At 40.1% G+C, this 21769-nt stretch overlaps 1 protein-coding gene across 1 annotated transcript; it reads left to right on the top strand.

Moving 5' to 3' along the window:
* The first annotated feature begins 15822 nt into the window (after positions 1–15822).
* LOC148037754 (allene oxide cyclase, chloroplastic-like) lies at positions 15823–18350 on the top strand. The gene is made up of 4 exons (XM_087677151.1): positions 15823–16190; positions 16377–16585; positions 17066–17209; positions 17921–18350. The coding sequence occupies exons 1-4, from the start codon at positions 15854–15856 to the stop codon at positions 18176–18178; spliced, it is 948 nt and encodes a 315-aa protein (XP_087533277.1). The 5' UTR covers positions 15823–15853; the 3' UTR covers positions 18179–18350.
* The last annotated feature ends 3419 nt before the right edge of the window (positions 18351–21769 follow it).

Raw genomic sequence — 21769 nt, 5'->3', positions numbered from 1 at the left:
AGGGAATTTTCATGCTTCAAAAATATAAAGCACCTAGACATTTCCTATGATCCCACTTAGTGATGCCACACTAGGCTATGCAAAAATTGTGGTTTCCACTTTTCTTTTTCAAATGCCATATTTTTCCAATCATACCCTAGTAAAAAAGTTCAATCAAGTGAACAAATATACAATAGCAATTAGCATATGAACTTAAGCAAGAATACTAGCTATTACTAAAGCATAGATAGGCCGGCATAATAAGCAATCAACACTGATAAATACTGTGGGTCACATTTTTTACTGGTATTGTAGGTAGATTGTTGATCACTATGATTATCTCTTAACAAGATTTTAATCAATATTAGTAAGAGTAAGTGTTCAATAGGTATCCCTATTTACTACAAGTACATATTGGTAGCCCCAGACTTAGCTCCCAGTCCTACTCCTACCATGGATTGCTACTAACTTAAGCATAGTTTAAAGAACCCATAATTATCCTATAATGCTAGTCAATGGTGCCACACTAGGTTGTGTGAGAATGTGAGGTTGGCTTCATTCTCCAAATACCCTACTTCCACCAATCCAACCTTTGAAAATTTTCCATCAAGAGAGAAAAAATGCAATATTACTGCATATGAACACATGATCCTATTGAACTTAAGTAGTAATACAATTTATTTCACAGATTATTAAACAATCATTAAGTTTCCTATAGTTAGCTAGATTCTAGTTAGTTACATGAAAAATAAGTGTTCTATAGTTAGTCATGTTTACTTCCAGTGTCTATTGGTTCTTACTAGTGGCCCAACACATGGTTGGAATAATTGTTAAGTTCTTACACGTGGCCCAAGATATAGTCCATGGCTTACACCAGTGTAATTGATAAGATCTACATATTGAAAGCAATAAAATGATTAAGCCTACAATAGATATTATTACCATTATTCAAATTAATTTTGCAAGCAACATGTGCCATGTAGTATTCCTTGACTTGATACTCAAGTGTCCCCTTGTAGTTATTACAAATAACCACTACTAGCCTTAGAATCAATTGGCGGACTCCATCAATAAATGTATTCTATGGCCGACTACTGAAGCCATATCAGAAGTCTTTAGGCTACTCAAGATTACTCTATTCTTATGTACATAGGGCTAGGTAGTCTTTAGACTAATTAAGCTTTTAGCAATACTGAATGCTCTTGTCTGAATCAATGATGTGCCCACCAATAACTAGCTTTACTAAGTGCAATTAGAATTCCAAATAGCAGTCTTATAATTATAGCCACAAATTTTAAGCATGCAATAGTTAGTATCAGATTGTGTGTCTATTAACTAGGGCAAAGATTAAGAAGGTCAAACTGATTAGTACCATACTTATTCATAATCTAATATATACATCATGTTCCACGGTTAATGATATTTCACAATTTCTTTGTCAAGCTATACATGGTAGAATATATTCATATATATAGTTTCCACAATCAAGTGCACCAATATTAATTTGATGATAGTCTAATTATGTTATTCCTCTCTAACTTGATTATGGCATCATACACAGCTTGCATGGTAAAGATTGAGCCTCTTACAACCCTCGGTCATGAAAAATTCCATCTTAGAGACAATCAATAGACTAGATTTGCACAAACATTATACCTTTAAGAATAACCAATTTACAGAGGTATATGCATGCAATCAATTAATATCTAAACCCTAGCAACTTATCCATCATGTAGATCAATTGATTAACATATTTCAGCAAATCATGTTTGAGAACTTGCCAAGACAACCTACATGCATCAAATTATTCGACCCCTTCTTCATAGATGACACATTTACCCACCAACATCATCGTGCCTCCTCAAGAAGAACAATGATAGGAACAGTTCATCTTTAATGCAATTAATGTTGATCATGAGCACATACAACAATCACTCAGAAGAAAACAATTTCTAACTTGAAAGTTGGATGTCAAGGGCACCAAATCCATTGCAATAAACAAGGTTGATGAAGACAAGAATGTTTGGTAATAAACAATCCAAGCAATGCCTTCTAATGATATTCTATGAGCCCAGTCTAATTTCATGTAGCAATGCATAGCCAAAAATCAAGGGGCTGAATTCTATATCGAGCCAAAAGCTTAAGACAAAGGGAATGAATGAGAGAATATAATTGTAAATTTAGAGAGCTTCTATCAAAAACTAGAAGGAGGGAACAACCTTACGTGCAATATCACATGTGTGTGCGTGTGCGTGCGCATGCGCATTCATGCGTGCATGCGTGCGTGCGTGCGTGCGTGCGTGCGTGCGTGTGTGTGTGTGTGTGTGTGTGTGTGTGTGTGTGTGTGTGTGTGTGTGTGTGTGTGTGTGTGTGTGTGTGTGTGTGTGTGTGTGTGTGTGTGCAAGTTAATGTGCAAGTTTGTGTGTGTGTGCATGTGTGTGTGCGTGTGCGTGCGTGCATGTGTGTGCAAGTTAGTGTGCGAGTCTATTTCTATGTAAATAATGGGGGGAAGTGTGTGTGTGTGTGTGTGTGTGTGTGTGTGTGTGTGTGTGTGTGTGTGTGTGAATCGGATGTTGCATGCATGCGTAGTGAACGCCGAAAGGTCCCCAAGAACAAATAACTCTACAAAAGCTTCATAAAAGCAAGAAGAGAGTTTGCACGACATGAGACAAAAAGACAAATTGGGTGCAATCTCCCCCCATGCCTTATGTGAGTACTTCACAAGGCATGTATTTATAGATTTATTAATATCCAAGCTCAAAAATAGCCCACTTTACAATTAACATACTTTTGGTCTTTGTGTTTGCATTTGCCCAAATAAAGAGTAAAGCGTTTAGGTGTCCCAAAAGTCAAGCTGTGCCCAAATACAATGTCAAACAATGGAATATTTAACCGAGTATCTATGGGTATACAAAATAATAAATGTTTGTCAAGCGCTTTAATAAATAAGCATGCCTAAATAAATATTGATGCCATACCTTTAGTGATAAGGCACACACGCACATCAAAAATAATAATTCTTCTAGGTATTTTGAATTCACGCCATCGCCCAATGCTTCCTAATGCCACTACTGCCTGCTCTACACATCAACTGAGGCATTCACAATTGTTAGAAAATAACCAGTCTTCTGCTACAAAATAATTAAATAGGTTGGAAATTTGTCCTAACCTTAATTTAATTCGAGTGTACTCTAAACTCATAAACATCCATTAATTTAATATGTATTTTGTGAAATCATCCACTATGGAATCACCCACGTGCACATTAAATTAACCTGACGCCCAAAAAGGACAGGCGTTCCCATCAACTTATCACACGAGGAATCCACCTTCTGCACGAGCCCCAGCAAATAACTATAGTTTTACAAAATCCACTGCAAAACCTCACAGAATCCATCGTGGAATAAAAACCTCACGGAATCTACCTTGGGATATGCCTCCTGGCATCATTGTGTGTGTGTGTGTGTGTGTGTGTGTGTGTGTGTGTGTGTGTGTGTGTGTGTGTGTGTGTGTGTGTGTGTGTGTGTGTGTGTGTGTGTGTGTGTGTGTGTGTGTGTGTGTGTGTGTGTGTGTGTGTGTGTGTGTGTGTGTGTGTGTGTGCTTTTGATGTTTTCGCAAATTTATGGAAGCTAAAGGTCTCAAAGCAACTCAAGAACTAACGTCAACAGCTTGAATTGGAAATCATGTGCAATATATTGGCAGTTTATGCAAATACCTAGCAATTGTACATTGGAAATAACATGCTACCTAGCTAGCAAACATGTACTTCCAACTAGCAGTCATATGTGAATTCCTAACAATCATGGGTTACCACTCAACTATCATGCACTAGTGATGTGGTAATGGAGGTTAGGAAGGTAGTTAAAAACCTTAAACCATTTAGTCAAGCACTCAAATAGAAGGAGGGAATAAAGGTATTTAAAAAACTTAAACCATTTAGTCAAGACTCAAATAGGAGGGAAGTAAGAAGTTCCTGGTAACTTTGAGACGTTTTGTACTTGTTGATGGATGATGGCTTGGCTCTTACTTCTCTATCCCTTCCTTGTGATAGCTAGCTCCTCTCCTCATGCTCCAATATATTTGTATCTTCCTATGTTATGTGTGTGTGTGTGTGTATGGATATGATGTGAGAGAGGACCAATGGTCACACATTAGGTAGTTAGTCCAATGATAGGATCATATATTGTAAGGGATCATATTAGGTGGTTACACTCTTTCCTATGTATGCAACTAGATGGCATGTGAGCAATGCAACAATTGGATGGCATGAAGTGGTGACGTGACATATGATTGGATATGATATGATAGAGGGACCAATGGTCACACATTAGGTGGTTAGTCCAATGATAGGATCGTATGATGCAAGGGAGAAAGATGTGAGTGATCCCTATGGGTGCAATTAGGGTGAAAGGGTGAGAGCTTCATATGGGATGCAATGTGGGAGGGCCATTCTAATGGAGGTTAGTTTGCTAAAGGATGGATGTCATAATTGAGTCATGTAAGGTGAATGTGGCAACAATTAGATGGTCTAAGGCACGGGTGGCAAGGGGTATTAGATGATGCAAGGTGATAGTGAGGATCAAATGCAAATAACATAGTTCAATGTTATAATTGTCTATACAATTGGATGTGAATGATGGGTAGGATGGAGTTGGTGGCAAAAAGATAGTTGAATCCTACAATTATCTATACAATGGGTAGGATACAATGGGTGGCAAGAGAGTGACAATGATGGCAATGTCATTGGATGCCATAGCATGAGCTCGATAGGATGTCAGATGGCAACAATTTCTGTTGTAAGTTCCTATTAGTCAAATTAGTTAATATTTTGCTACTGTAAATGCTAGATCAATATAGACTTGATACATATTACAACATGCCCACTAAATTTGAAATGCAATACCCTTGCTATCACTCCAACTTGTTATAGATCCACTTAAACATGAATAAAAGAAGCATTCTTGTAAAAACTTTAAGAATATTATGTAACAAATAGAGAAACTTGGATACAACTCTCGGTGCTGGAATAAATGAATTATGATAAGAAAGAGAGACTAGCTAACTACTACAAAAATTGGCATGAACAAAAACTTCAAGAATTAATTTCAAAAAAAATGGAGTAGGGAGACATCATTGGATCAACTATAGAAAAAAGGCTATAAGCTTAGTGAGAGAGGGGAACAGCTCTATGCAAGTTCCAAATTGTAGCATCAATCCCAAGCATTCAGCTCAATACCATCTTGTCTTCTTTCTTTCCACACAACTCATGATAATAGCCTCCTTCCTTGCTTTTCCTTATTTACTTCAACCCCTTCTTCATTTTATCCATCCATGGGTTCTCCTATAGCCATGAGCTCCTTAGTTTCAACTCTGAGCATGCAATTGTTGCTTCTTCATAATTATTTTAATCAACTAATATTTTTATAGTCTAGTTTTCAATTGTACCCCCATCGAGACTATAGTCTAATCTTCCATGTGTTGACAACAAATAATGGACTAAGCTATGGTGCTACTATAAAGTACTCCTAATTATCAATTGTATAAGCCTAAGAAACTCTAGTATAATTCAAAAATGCAATTGGTTCCACTCTTTACTTAGACCATATGAAGAAATAACATTTCTTTTCCAATGCTACTCAAGTAGAAGAAATATTTATAGCTTAGGTGCTATGAGGAGAAAAGAAAAAGCTAACAAGGCATACCTTTGTGATATTAGTTTGGAATAAAATCAATGAAGAGCAATCTCTGAGACATACCACCAAAACCTAGTGATACCACCTCTTCTCTCATCTCTAGCTGTGTAGATCGTAAACACCTTGAGGGATAAACACAAAGTTGGGAAATTTGAAATTCTCACACCACTTTAAAATATTACCAAATGAGAAATCATGAGGTACATAGCATGTTGATGAACTCATAGAAATCAATTTGTTCTATCTTTGTCCTATGGTACATAAAAAGGCCCAACTCTAATGAGAGATAAATTGTGCCTACTGCAATAAGTTGTGATAATCCTAATATCAAGAAATAAACTATTATTGCATAAGCATTGTTGTTGTTGCCTATGTATCTATTCCAATGTTAAGAGTTTCAAAAAAGTATGCATCTTCTTAGCTAAGCTAAAGATAGCAAACATTGGTGTGCAAATAGAGAAATCAACCCATTGTAATTTGCTATTGTTATACTCTATTTTCAAATCTGTAGCATGCAATGTATTTTAGAACAACATATGACTTGTGAGTTTGCTATGACATACTACATTTCTACAAGCAAAAACATAATAATAATATTTTACCACTACTATAGCATCCACCATGATAGCAGATATGCTCTTCTCATGATCTTCTTGTATCTACAATAATACTCTAAACCTCTCTTCTCCTATAATGTTGAGCCCTGTGATGTTTGTGACACCATGCATAGTAATTGCATGTATATAACAACATTTTCATGTTGTAGAGTTAGCCTATTGTAATTGACTAATTTAGTAATATTTCAAGAAAAAAAGAGTATGGTTATTATATATACCCTTATTGCCAAAAATAATTTTTTGATATTAACTATTGCCACTATAGTCTATTAGAACAAAATGGACTGCCTCTTTCTAAGTCAAAAGGAGCCTCCATGGAGGATTGGTAGATAACTATTTTATCATTAAGGAAACTAACATTTACAAAAATATTGAAGCATTTGTGAGCATGATCCACATATACTATGCTTATAGATTCAAATTGCAGTATTTACCTACTCAACAATTGTACTACAATAATATGCATATTCTACTACATGTACAATGCAAAATAATGCCAGGCCAACCAATATTGATATTTTTGAAGAAAAAAATAGGAGGATCTTACAATATTCTAGAAATGAATTTGACTTATAGTTTGGAAACTTTCTTTGATTACTAATACTTGGATTTGCAAATAAAGTACTATCCTTATGGGCTATAATAGTGATGGGAGAGCTACAATAGATGTACTGATGTCATCAATCAAGGTAAGAAAAGTGTTTTTACTATGATATATCCAAGAAAAGAACAATCATACACATTATCAACTATGTTCTATCCAAATCCAATTTATATTACAACATATGTCTGTCTACCTTAGTTTGAATGAAAAGGGATCATGTAATTGCCTTGAGAATAATACATAATGAAGGAACTAGATCAAGAACAACTAGGGGCAAGTAAATCAAGATGGATGGATGAATTTATGATAAAATGGGTGGGTTAATCTCTCTAAAAGTTACATGAATAAGCTTGAGAATGATTTGCAAAAACTAGAGTAAAACAAGGAGGTATCATAGCATGAGTCACATATAAAAGGGCACAAAATCACTAAGAGAAGGGGAGGCCATCTCAACTAGGTCCTCTTAAGTTCCAACCTCTCGCACCAATTCAAAGTAATCAACTCAACACTACCTTCCTTCTCTTATCCAAGCAACTCATGATAGTAGCCTTTCCTTTCTCCAAACTCTTCATATGGTTACTCCTACCTTCATTAGGTTCATCTATGTTATCTTGATTGTATCAACCCCCATGCAATTGTGCATTCATTTTCAACCATAAGAAACTGAGGTTCACTTTTTGCCTCATGTTAAAGTTCCCAACTATCTAACTTTTATTATATTCTCTAAACTTTCATATTTTTAAAAGTCTTATTTATCCTAGACCTAATTCTAATTCTATTGCCACACAATGCGATGATTTTTTACTTTCATTTATGCTTCTAACCTTGGGTTGTGGGGCTTGATTTTTTCCCATACAACCCCATGCAAAAGGTAATCTGACTAATATGAAGAAATATATAAATGACATTTTTAGACCACAAATGCCATTAAACAAAGATTAAACCATTTAATCAACACCATTGATTTGACACACTTCTAGATTAGAGCACACATGTTGTATATCATCAACACATGATAAATTGTTTGTTTATCACAAATCACTATGGAAATTGGCTCAATCAAGGCCTCAATGAAGGCAAGCATGGCTCTCTCTCTCTCTCTCTCTCTCTCTCTCTCTCTCTCTCTCTCTCTCTCTCTCTCTCTCTCTCTCTCTCTCTCTCTCTCTCTCTCTCTCTCTCTCTCTCTCTCTCTCTCTCTCTCTCTCTCTCTCTCTCTCTCTCTCTCTCTCTCTCTCTCTCTCTCTCTCTCTCTCTCTCTCTCTCTCTCTCTCTCACAATGATGGCAGCTAGGTCAACAGGTGTCGTCGTCCAAGTGTCCATCTCTACCCTCACTGCACTAGTTCTGTTCCCTAGGAAAATCAATCCATTGCCCCAATCCTCTATGACACATGCATTCCTCATCCAAGGTCGGCCTAATAGTATGTCGTAATCCACTCCCTTCATGACAATGAAGTTTATCGAAAATTGCACACCGGAAATCTTTACCGGCCAATTCTTTAAGACCCCAAATGGTCTTACCCTCATTCCGTTTGCTAACGTGACATTGAATCTAGCAGTCTCTACAGGAGGGTTTCCCCATGCCTCTAGGACTGCATGGTTTAGCACACTAACACCGGCGCCTGTGTCTACAATTCCTTTTCAAGTCATGTCTCCTAAGGCTAGGATGGGAAAAACTGCATGCATTTCAGTGCCTTCCCAAAAAGCATTGATGTGCAAAGACTTAGGATTTGAGTGTAGAGTTAGACTTGGGATCCGTGTAACTGCATCATGATCTTGCGGATTAGCACCCGCAAGTCCTGCGTGTCCCTCGATCAAGTCTTTTAACTCCTACCACAAGGAGTGATTTTGCCTAAGCAGATCCTCCAAGCTTAGAGTTACTGGAGTGGACAGCAAGGTTGTGAGGAGGTTACTGGACCCTTGTCTTCCTCTGAGGCTAGCAGTTCTAGGCCATGCATTCTGTCTGCCCTGGTAAGTTTTCCCCCAGCCTTGCTGCTGAGTCGCTCCTAGTGGTGCAGGTATGCTCCTAGCCTATGGTTTTAGGGTGAGACTAGTGTGCTAACACTGGAGAAGTAATCCATAGGGTCTTCCAATATGGGTTCAGCATCCTCGAGGTGCTTTTGGGCGTCCTTGACCCACTCCTTGACCTTGGCTATCTTTGCATCGGTTCTCTTTTTCCGTCTCCTCCGGCTTTTCTTCCCCATTGAGGTTGCATCAAGGTTACTTGGCCCTGGCAAGGAGATGCCTGCTTGTTTCGTTTGAGCTCGCGTCATAGCATGTAGTGGGATGGGCGTATCCTCACTACCAAAAGTTTCCACTCCAAAGAGCCCCAAAGGCACCGATGGCATGTTGGCAGAGCTGGTTGATGGCTTCCGCCTAGGACAGTCAGGAAACAGATGTGTGATTCCACACTCTACGCATCCGAGATCCGCTTTGTCCTTGTTAGCTTGTTCTCACTCTGGGCAGCATGATGAAATGTGGCCTGGGTGGCCGCAAGTCCAGCATGTGACTGGATCCTAGCTGGGCCCTCCAAAGCCTCTGCCTCTTCCTCTTCCTAAAGCCATCACCGGCCTTGGCCGATAGTCCATCAGGACTGGGTTGCCCTCCTCGTCATAGCATATGTACGGATTGACATATGTCTCTTCCTCATTAGGCTCTTCCACAAAGTGAACAGGAGCATCGCTAGATGGGTGAGTCACAAAAGGCCCTGGTGGCCTGGGTATACCAGTTGGGTTCATCTCCAGCCTAGGCACGGCAGGTCTTGAGTCAGTTGGTACTGGAAGAGCTAACTAGGCTCCCCTGCCAAAGAAATTAGGTGGCCTATTACCTAAGTATGAAGGGTTGTACTGCTACGTGTATGGGAATCTCCTCGGCATTCTGTAATGCACTGCATCATGCCCGAATCTATCGCAATTTGAGCACGGCCGAGATCTAGGATCTTGGCACTCAACTGGGAGGTGATTGCCGTTGCAGTACACACATTGTACATGCGATCTCACAGGCTTTCTCACGAGCTCTTGCAACCGTGCAATCTCCATTCTCATCTCTGCTATCCCTTGGTCGTGGTCTACACTCTTTCCCTTATCCTGCACGCTAGCAGTTGCTTTTTCCCCCAAGGTGGTTGATCTCTCAGGGTCCCTCTGGCTTGCACTATCTCGGTTGGTAGTCCTCATGCTACGTTCCCTGAGTTGATCATCTACGCGTATTGCCTCCTCGAAGACTTGAGCTACCATGTCTCGTTTTAAGGTGGAGTTACTGGCCAAAGCCTTGTAGAGCTCCTCACTCCGAATCCCGTTCATGAACACTGTAGACACTACCCTCTCGGTAGGTCGCTCATTGGCAGGGATTCTCTTGTAGAGGCTGCGCACCTGAGTGATGTAATCCCTAATGTCCTCCTTCTCCCTTTGACTGATATTCATCAACCTAACAATGAGGTTATCTGAATACCCTGCCTCCGAAAACCTCTTGATGAAGAGGCCCTTAAGGTGAGCAAAGTTTGTACGTTCTACGTCATCCAGACTAGAATACCAGGTCCTCCCCTTGTCGCCTAAGCACAGGCCGAAGGCTTGAGCTTGCTGCTCAGGGTCAGTAAGACCGTTCGCCTCACATACTTGCTCGAACTGCTCCATGAAGCTGTACGGGTCACTGCTAGGTTCTTATCGAGCTAGTTGTTTTGCTACTATGGGGATTCTAGCCTGCCCTTTAGCCCCTTGTGTGACTCCCAATCCTGACAGTAGCGCGGTGGCTAGGGCAGTAGCACTCTGTTCCACTGATGTATTGTCCATGAGTCGCTTTGCCACCAGTTTACTCAATGTCATGCCAGCCTCCACTGCCCGTTCCCTCTCTACGTTCGGTCTGGACTTGGCTGCCCCAGCTAGGTCTAGTACTCGTCTAGCCTCGTACATATCCACGTCTTGCTACAGCCTTCTAGCCCTTTGCTCATGGTTGTACGCAATTATGCCTTCCAGCGCTCTCTTGATAGCTCTTCTCTCTTCTTCCAGGTTAGCTACCACTTCCTCTACAGATCTGCCTTGGATCACGGTCCTGGTGATTAGATCGTAGTCGTGGACCAGTTCCTGGACCGAGGTTGGAAATTCTCCTAAGTCTAATTGGTCTTCCCCTTGTTTGCCTCTTGATCCCGACATTGTTTCTGCTTCCAGCTCCACGAGGTTGTCAATGAATCCAATCAGCTCCGACAGCTTCCACTCCTCTATCTTGTTGCTTCCCGTGTCTTCGTGTCTTCTCCAGGTACTACTAGTAGGGCACTCAGGCACCTGTCTAAGTCTTGGGGTCTTCTCCTACTAGTGGGTTCCTTAATGTTATTAGATATCCTGGTGTGTTCCTTGTTATTCGAAAGCAGCTGCGATCCTTACTCACACATTGTGCTTAGTGCTTTCGTGGTGCTTGGTGCGAAAACAGGCTTTTCTCTTTTCTTGCTGTGCAGACTTAGTGGAGCACAAGAGTGAAGTGCCGATGCAGAAAGCGTTTAATGCAAACTTCACCTTGTTTCTACCCACATTCCCAACCTAATTTGAGTTCTCAACTCAGTTCCCGGCTATTCTACGATCTTTCTGCGGGTCTGTGCTGCGTTTTCGGTTCTGCCCTAAGTTCGATTGGTCTCTGAGGTTCTAATGGTCAAACTGGGTCTTGGGGGTGTTCAGGGTTGCGTCCTGGGGTCAGGTCTGTGGCAAGGCCAGCAAAAGATCCTTATCTTTTCCTTCTGGCAGGATGGTCTGATTCTGGGAATCGGACAGAGCTGTTTCGACTATGGGAGTCGGTTGTAATCGAACAGGTCTAGTCCGACTCTAATAGTCGGACAGGGTTGGTCCGATTCTGGGACTCGTCCAACCCTGGTGGTTTGATTCTGGGAATCGGACCAGGAGGGTGGTCCTACTTTCAAAGTGGTCCGACTATGGACTGGTCCGAGTCCGGCTACAATGGTCCGACTCTAATGGGCAGTCCGAGTGCCACATGGCACGTCCGATCGGGGTGTCTGATTCCGGGACTCAGACACGGATGGTCCGACTCCCTCAGTCGGACGGTCCGATTCTGGGAATCGGACGGTCCGACCCCAGGACTCGGGTGGTCCGATTCTGGGAATCGGACCACTGCGAGTTGGTCCGACTGCATCGGCGGCGGGCGCGATTCCGATGCGTTTGAATCCCTCTTAATGTCTGTTGCACACAATCACTACAGACTTCCCATATCTGATTAGAGCACTATTGGAAAACACCAGACTCACCTGGAGCAGCACGAATCGATGGCACCTAGAATCGTGGTAGCGTTTCCTCTTCCTGTGAACCAGAAGCTCTCTTTCTCTCTCTCTCTCTCTCACACAAGGCTAACCAAAGAAATGAGGTTTGTCCTAGCCTCCCAAGCCTCTTAAGGTCCTTTCCCAGTACTGCAAAACCTTACAGCCAGTTCCCTTTCTCTGTTTCACCCAAAAACTTGAATCTGGTCCCCTGTTTCCTTGTTTCCAGCAACGGCCAGAACCTCTGTTTTCTCTTTTCTTACCCTAATCTAACCTTAATCTAGTGCAGCCAACATGCAAAACAGAAATGCAGAATAGTAGTCCTAATCTAATGCTTCCAACAAACCCAAATACTTACTTGTTTCACGAATTAAACCCTCCTAAATCTCCTAGTTATCTCGAGCACCGGTTCAAGCTGCAAACCCTACTTCTATGCTCGATTTGATGTGCGCGGCGCTCAAGGCTTGATTCCATCTGTCCCGGCAACGGAACCAAAATGGAGGGGAGCTTCAAGCTCTACCCCGAGACCTACGGACCACTTATTTCTCAAGTGTTTCGAACCGAGCGGCCATGGCTACCTCTCACATAGCCGACGCGCAATGCCTACCTTACGGGTGTAGTGAGCTTACCTTGTTGCTCGATCGAGTGCCCTCCTCTTTCTTGCACACCGGTAGCTCCAGATCCTTGAGGCAAGCTCAAGCAACCTCAATCCCTCTCCCATGAGCTTCATCCTCCATAGCCACACGCGAGACAAGAGAAGAGGAGAGAGGAGGGGAAGATGAAGAGAGGAGAAGGAGAGCTTCTTCTCCAAGATCCCTCACTCCCACACAATCACTCCCTCACTCCCTCACACTCTCTCAATCCCTCTCTCAAGCACAAGCAAGAAGGCAAGAAACAAGAGAAGAAGAAGAAGAAGCTTTGTCCATACACAAGAATGAGCTTCCCATTCACTTTTCAACTTTATATACATGCCCTACTTTTCATGGGCGGTCATCCCCCTTTTTTACATGGCCGTAGCCTAGGCCCATTTCTCATTTCCCACCGTTCTAGTATATCCTATCCCCAACTAATGCATACAATTTGCATAGGAGTGAGCCTGGCGCTCTCTTACAAGGTTTTGGAAGCATTTTCGCACTTAATGGTGCACTTTTTATTATTTTACTCTCCTTAAGCGACTCTAAGACTTCTTGAGGGTCGTGCCCGTGCATTTAATTTTTTCCAGGGTCTAGTTAAGGCGCCTTTTTCTTCTTTTCTTTTTTCCATTTCCTGCTCCTCTGTGCTGCGGTAAACAATATTTCATAAGGAACACATGATTGATCAATTGGTATGCAAGGACTTGTCTCTTTCCATACATGGGCTCTGTGTGTGTGTGTGTGTGTGTGTGTGTGTGTGTGTGTGTGTGTGTGTGTGTGTGTGTGTGTGCTACACGCATGCTTGAGCACGTGCATAATGAGTGTGTGTGCCCTTTGCACTCACCATCATGGGACTTTGGAAATGGGCTCAATCAAGGCCTCAATGAAGGCAAGCATGGCTCTCTCTCTCTCTCTCTCTCTCTCTCTCTCTCTCTCTCTCTCTCTCTCTCTCTCTCTCTCTCTCTCTCTCTCTCTCTCTCTCTCTCTCTCTCTCTCTCTCTCTCTCTCTCTCTCTCTCTCTCTCTCTACATGTGTGTGCATGCGTGCATGTGTGTGTCCACCCATCTGCCCAACTAGCTCTCACCTACCCCCGACCCCAACCATTATCAAGCCTACCAATCCAAGTCTGCTCCTAGATGCCTCCCCTAGTTTACCCCCACAACTTTTGCTAGGACTCTAGCCCAGGTTACCCTTCTTTGAGTAGCCCTAAAGAGAGAGATAGACATAGAGAGAGAGAGAGATAGAGAGAGAGAGAGAGTGTGTGTGTGTGTGTGTGTGTGTGTGTCCACCCATCTACCTCACCAGCTCTCACCTACCCCCACCCCAATCATTATGAAGGCCACCAATCCAAGTCTACTCTTGGATGCCTCCCCCCCTACTTTATTCCCACCCCTTTTGCTAGGCCTTAGCTCTGGCCACACTAACGAAGCCACACAGAGAGAGAGAGAGAGAGAGAGAGCTTAAAATGTATTTACGATTATATGTGGTTACTAATATAGTCATCACACATTATAAGGATTGTAGTTATAATATGTTAATTATTATCATAGTTATTACCATATGTTTATGCTTCGATATTGTTATGCAAGTCAATTGTTTGGGTTTCTTGAAAACAAACTTGACAAAAAAGAAGAGAAAGGAGAACTTCCATGGCTAAGCTCAAAGGGTAATCTGAATTCGATCTTAGGTAAGGAGTTGAATGTGTATTCACTTCTTATACCTCCTCCCCTTCACGTACCAAATAGATTTAAGGTTATATGAGCCATAGGCATAGCGAACTAGCATTTTGAGAAAGTATGCATCTGGATTTTTCAAGTGAGTCTATGTTCGTATGCTTTCTTGTAGCAAGAGATTTTGCAAGCATTGACCAACAAGAGACTTGCAACTAAGGCAATGAAATCGAAGCTCTAGCTTGGGAATCATCAACTTCAATTGGAGTACTTCCATAAAGTTACCCGAAATTCAACCCTTGAAAGCTACCTCCTCGCCCATTACTGAAGGCCTCAACAGTTATCTCGTCTTATGTGATAGTACTAGCCATGTCTTTTCGAGGTCTTCCCACCAGCATTAACATTTCTCCTCTCAATGTACCATATAGCAACAAGATATTAGCCCCCATTAAGCTAGACATGGAATACAACGCATTAAGTATTGTAATAGTAGTGTAGGGAAATGTAGATATTGAATGTAGGATATAGTCACGTATTACAAGTCTAAAGAAATTACCATGATGTCCTAATGGAGATGTCACAATGCAAATAAGTAGTCATGGAGTTGGTATGGGGTTTTGGAGGTAGGTACACAATTGCAACTTTTGCCTTTACTATTTACTATTCATAACTTTATTGTAATGACTTTGAGCAAGGGAGGGATTCCCAAAACCTATCTGGTGTTGAAAGAGTGACCCATGGCCAAATCTCCCAAAGACTGATGGCACATGTCACCATTTCGAATGCTACAAAAAACTCCACTCCAAACCTTCGAAGGAGAGTTGTGCTACATGCCGCCCTGATTGTCATTCTTCTTCTTGTTCAAGCTGATGCACAATCCCCTACATAGCTCGATTCTAAGAAAAACTTTTCTTGCAGTGCTCACCATCAATTTCTCCTTCTTCGTACTCATTGGGACATGTAAAAGTTACTTAATATAATTATCACTAAATAGATTTATTAATTATCATGAATATAGTCGGTATTATGAATATCTTATAATACTGATATGTAACATCATTAATGTTATATATGTACACATATTCATATCTATTCAATATTAAAGTCAATATCTTATTACATACGGTGTGTGTTATATTCATACTATTAATGCATGTGGTAATATTAATGAGTTATTATTATTATAAGGTAATGTAAACATTAATATTGTATTCTAATAAAAGTAATTACAATATTATGTCCTGTTCTAATAATTATTAGAAAATGAACTGTGCATTGCTTAACGCTAAACCACCCGACTCAAGCATCGGGTGGCATTAGAAAGGGGTGCGTCGAACTTCTCAGAGCCTAAGTCACTCTCTCTTTTTGAGTGTTAAAGCAGCCTCTATCGCTGAGTGGTAAGCTGCATCAATGGCGACGGTAGTCAACATCTCCTCTCTAACTAATTCTGCTCTAACGCAAGCGTCATTGGCAGCTTCTTCTCCTTCCAGGCTTCGTCTAATTTCATGTCCTGGCACTGAGTCTTCTCTGAATCGTCTGCGTTTCTACCCACGTCGTAGTAGCGATGGCCCATGCCATAAAACCACGAAGGCGGGCATCGATGATCGTCGCACTCAGCTTGTGGCCGGCGCTCCGTCCGGATGGCCGAAGAGGGGATCAATATCGGATTCGAGAAGCCCGACCGTGCTGCAAGCAAGCAGCAACAGCAGGAATATGAGCCGTCCAATAAACGGCAGGCATGGTGCAGGTACGTAAGACTATTGTAGTATCAGACCCCATTCTTTAAATTAACGCGCTTGGATATGTTCGGAGAATGTGGATCGACATTAATGTCGCAGCTGATGGGATTCGTTTCTTTTCCTGCGTTTTTGACGTATATTGCTTAATTATATTCACCAACTTCTGCTGCAATGGATTCTCTTGAGTACTGCAGAAGGAATATATTCTATCAATGGCGAAGGAGGAGGAGGAGAAGAAGAAGAAGAAGAAGAAGGAGAAGAAGAAGTTCAGGAGATGAGCGTGTATGAGATCAACGAGCGGGATCGCGGCAGTCCCGTCTACCTCCCTTTCTCTCTCAGATTCAACTTCTGTAAAGGCGCGCCCGAGGGAGCCTTGGGCGACCTCGTCCCCTTCACTAACAAGGTTCTGTGGTTGATTTCTGCTATGGAAGTGTCTGTGCTCGATCGTTACTATAGCTACCATGCAATTATAGGTTCATATGCTAATTGCTCATTCATGTTTATACCACCGAATGAGTTCCCTCAAAGGATCCCTTTCTTCAAGTCGATGCTTCTACGTCTCTAAAGGTGGAAAAAGACGGGATTTCGCATTCATAAAATCAAGAGCACCTACAATATTGCCTTGTTCGCTCTTGTGCTAATTGTGATGGTTTTGATATGCGGCCAGGCTTGGAAAAAGGGAAAAACTAAAAGAAACGCAAACATGTAAAGTGCTAGCTACTAGCTAGGGCTTGCCTCCCCTCAACAACGTGCTAGATCCCCCCCTAGCATGCCCTTAGAGTGCCACAATGCTAACAAATATCAAAGCTGATGATTGTTTCCATGTCTCAAAGAGAGAGGCCTTTTCTTTATGAATGCTGAGCTGGAAGCTTATAATTGGCAGGTGTATGATGGCTCCCTCCAAATGAGGTTAGGCATAACAGCAGGCCTCTGTGTGCTTATAAAGCATGAACCAAAGAAGAACGGGCATCGTTACGAGGCCATCTACAGCTTCTACCTAGGAGACTATGGACATATCTCAGTTCAGGTAATTCACACTCTTACTGTATACAAAAATCCTCGTGCATCGAGCCCTTTGGGCTTTCAGCAACACTAATGTCAACATCTTTGATTGTGTTTACCTGGCATTTTGTACTCAAATCGAGAGGTCTTACTTGAAACAAGATAGCATTGCTTCGCAGCATAGCTCACAATATTCAATCTAGCACATGATTATCATTATGGCAATGATCGCCAGAGTTATGGCCATTACTTCACATAGCTACATAGCTAGCAATATTGCCGATACCTATGGCACATGATCTACATGTTGCTGGTTATGTATGCCATGGTTATGTCAATGCTTGAAAATTTATAAGCTGACAATATTGTTTATCTATCTATGGTAAACAAGCATGATTATGATTGTCATAATCAGTGATGTTGCTTTGCAATATAGTTAACCATGGCATGGAGCCATGGCACATGATTGTGATTGTAATTGACACAGTTATGTTACAATTATGATTACAATATGATGATCATTTCGAATAATAGGAGGCTTATAAGGTTGGCTTTGCATGGCATTATTGTACACAGCTTTGTAGCTAGAAGATTGAGCTAATGGAGAGTGGTTATGGCTACGTTGATTTGCGGCATTATGATGATTCACGTTATCATGAATGTGATGATGGATCACAACCACGATTATGTTTTATGATGTTTAATTTATGTTATGTTTGGATGATCGTGTTGCCAGGGACCTTACTTGACATACGAGGACTCAGATTTGGCGGTGACAGGGGGCACCGGGTTGTTCATGGGAGCTTGGGGGACAGTGAGGCTGCATCAGATCGTGTTTCCCACTAAGATCTTCTACACTTTCTCATTGCGAGGTATCAAGAAGCTACCCCAAGAGCTCACTCAACCACCTGTTCCCCCTTCCTCTTCAGCTAGACCCTCTTTTGCTGCTGCTCGTGCCCTTCCCTCTGCAACGGCTCCCAATTTTAGTGATTAATCATCATTAATTCGCTAATCAGCTTGGTCGATTTCAGGGCCTTGTTTGACTAGCTAAATTAGGACCACGAGTATTCAAAGTGGTTGCTAAGAAGATGTATGCATTGGTTTTGGCAGCCCTTTTTGTCAATTGTTGTGAGAAGATGGCTTTCTATTGGTATTGAAAAATATGAAAGGGCTTAATTGAGTTGGATATGAGGGCACATGAAATGGTGAATGTGCTGATACGTCGATTCAAATGTTAAGAAATTTGGGTGAATGTTTTAAACTTTGTATGCATTTTATAGAATATATGTGAGTATGTCTCCTCCATATGCTAATCACAAAACATGGGTAAGTTTTTAGAAACAAATACACGGTTATTGTGCATTAGTCATGATCATTAATAATGTAAGTATGACCAATATAGTTGGTGGTCGTGGCCGGTTTGAGTATCTAATGGTTAATTATTGAACAAGTTGTAGCCACCATGTCTTCAAAGGGCTAATTAATGTAGCAATTATGAAGAAGCTCATCCCAAACGAATAAATAAATCAAGGAATAATACATTTAGCTGTGTGAAAATTGCTTTACACTAGGAGATTATGAATACTAGGGTTAGTGGTACTTAATTTGTTGAGGTCTAGAATGAACTCAAGCATCCTTGCATTGCTTTTCACTAGGAGATTTTTAGTAAAGCAAGTGTTGATGATTAATTTCTTAAGATCCAGACTAATCTTCAAACATCCTTGTAAAGTTTAAGCATGAGTAGCATAGTTTGGAATACATAAGAAGCCTAATGATGAAGAAAATTTCAGAATCCAAATGCAACTATAACCTAATGGTTCCTTTTAGGAAGAATGCATAAATCTCCCACTAGATCTCGTCTATTTTCTTTCTAAATGTCATGATATTTCTCTTATGTTGGATTCATGCTTATTGACAAGGAAAGGTGTGGATGTCATTAGTCAGGTATTAGTCCTCATCATTATACTGCCAAAATATAAGGGAATGAGGATAATGATACCTCCTCCTTGCTTTCCTCGATCACCTATCATTAAAAGTAGGCGACTTTTTAAACTTGGTAGGCTTTTGGATGGTGGAAGTTAGGGAATGTTGATGGAAGAGGACCTAAATCTAGTGGTCCTTGTGTTTGTAGCTTTCTTGAAAATACTTTGATGATGAGTATTACTAGCCCTTTTAAACATTCTTTTGATTTGTTGAGAAAATCCTTGAATTTAGAGAATGGTATCTAGTTGTAGTTATGTTAGTATCTTTACACTATTCTAATAGTGTTCAACCATTCTGTGTTAGCAAGAGCATTCAATTGAGAGAGTATTCTAGTTGTTGTTTTGGAAGCTTTTTATTTCATTAATAACCTTTAGTACATGAGCTATGATCTTTAACTCTACCTCAATAAGAATTTTATTTATTTCCGTGGTCAAAGAAATAATATAGCTCGGTAAAAAATTTTTGATGTATCTATTCAACACCCAATGATTTTTATTATGAACTTTTTTTAATATAACATATACATTCAATTAAAATGGTATAGAATACCTTAGTCTCCATTCTTTTTTCAAATATCTGAAATCTTTCTCCAGTTGTATAAATGTTTCTTTTAAGTAATTTCACTTATTTATAAAGTTGATTGTTTTTTAAGAATACACAAGTTCTAGTTTTTTATCCAATAGGATACAAAACCCATTACTATATTCTTCCATCCTCAACTTGTTACATTTAACTCCTAACAAAGTAGGTTATTAATGTGCAATATATATTTTCCATATTCTTAGGAGTTGCACAAATAGGATGTGGCAATCCCTGTAGGTATAACTCTTTTCTTGTTGTCAAATTATCATATTTCTCATGTGAATGATGGCTACATTTTTGTTTTGCTTCATGGCTCCCACCATTTCATACTGTAGAGCATTGCTTCATAATTTACTAGCACATTGGCCAATTCTTAGCTAAGATTGGATCCTATTTTTTATTTCTTTCTTGGCATTCAATCATCTCAAACCCTAAAACACAATAGTGAAAGACTATCAATGCTTTAGCCAAGCTTCAAGATTCTTTGTGAAGGCTTCAATCTTTGCTCTGAAGACTTCTATACAACATATATCAAACAAGATTGCATCAAGAATGGAAAGATTGAAGATTTCTTTACTATTGAAGAGCTTATATTAGTTATTATTGAATATATATATATATATATATATTGGCCTACATAAAGAGACGATAAAGAATTGGAAAAAATAACCATTTCAATCCATTCTTTGATTGAAGAGCATACATTCTCTATGAAGCATTTAAAGATCAAGAGGAAGTGGTCTATGAAGTATCAAGCTCAATGAATCAGCTTAGGCATTATTTGCCTTCAAGCATCCAACTAGTGACATTGTATGAGGTATTAAGTTTTCTTTAGTCTCTCTTATGTCCTATTACTAGGGAAAATTCTATTATTGTAGAGAGATTTTGATTCATCATTATTAGCCTGATTTCATGACATTGGATGGATGGAACCCATCAAGAACCATTTAGAACTTTGATAGTGAGCCTTGGTGATTGAAAATACATTGTAGATATTATTTATAGGTGCATTTAAATGGGCATTCATTTCAAATGACTTTGGATTGATCTTAAGGGAAGAGAAGACAAAATAGGGTAGTATTGGTCACACAAACTCAAAATAGAACAAATCAGGTCACTTAGTTTTGGGATAGAAATAATAACTCTTCTATAAATGCAAATACTTAACTTTAAAGGGTTATTAAAATATTTCAAATGACCTATTGTGGGCTCCATTTGATTTTATATTTTGAGAGATATTCAAGTTTTCTTGACCGCTATTGTTGTGGACAACACGTTGGACATCTAGATATGGAATATTCTCTATTTTGCTCTATTTTACATGACTACCCACATTTGATTCGAGAAATTATTGGATTTCTATTTCCTTATATTCCAAGCTTCATTCAAAACTGTTAATCTATTGGACTAGTTGACTATCAAGAGAGTTATTAGCATTTTACTATTTAGCTATTTGTATTTGTGTGTGTGTTCTTATATGGCAACAAGGAACAAGAGGAAAGACTAGGGGATTGACAACATTAATGAGGATATTCAACCATGTTATAAGAGCATTATCTCTTAAATGAAGCCATGAATCAGGCTCTAGAAGGTGTTAGAAGAGTATATCAAACAAAGAATATGATTCCTATATTTCACCCATTGTTCAAGAGCATATGGTTGATACAAAATGTATCTCATGGATCTATTGATTTTCTCCAACTTTCTCATGATATAAGGAATATAAATGTGGCTATTCTTCAACTCAACCAAAATAGGGAATCCAAGTTTAACCACATGATTGCATCCCTTGATAACTTGAATGGTAAGTTATCTAATGTTTAATCCACAAATGGCCCTACTCCTATGCAGTAGTCAAATTAGTCAATTCCATCTACCTATGAGATTGGAGAACCTTCCAAAGCTAGAGATAAACATCAACAAATGCATTTATATTTGAAGTTTGCTATAAGGGAAAAACTGTAATTTTTCCCAAAGGACAAAGTGCATCGTGAAGATTTTCACCCCCTTAATAGAGAAG

The sequence above is a fragment of the Lygodium microphyllum genome, chromosome 4 (assembly GCF_053477565.2).
Source record: "Lygodium microphyllum isolate KBCC chromosome 4, Lygodium_microphyllum_v1.1.10, whole genome shotgun sequence".
NCBI lineage: Eukaryota > Viridiplantae > Streptophyta > Polypodiopsida > Schizaeales > Lygodiaceae > Lygodium > Lygodium microphyllum.
This window is presented reverse-complemented; position numbering and strand designations above follow the sequence as displayed.

What these genes read in the sequence shown, in the direction of transcription:
- LOC148037754 (XM_087677151.1), top strand. Translation starts at nt 15,854, where the DNA reads ATGGCGACGGTAGTCAACATCTCCTCTCTAACTAATTCTGCTCTAACG. An exon ending in TCGTCCCCTTCACTAACAAG is followed by an intron (nt 16,586 to 17,065) that starts GTTCTGTGGTTG and finishes TATAATTGGCAG; the next exon opens with GTGTATGATGGCTCCCTCCA. An exon ending in ATGGACATATCTCAGTTCAG is followed by an intron (nt 17,210 to 17,920) that starts GTAATTCACACT and finishes TCGTGTTGCCAG; the next exon opens with GGACCTTACTTGACATACGA.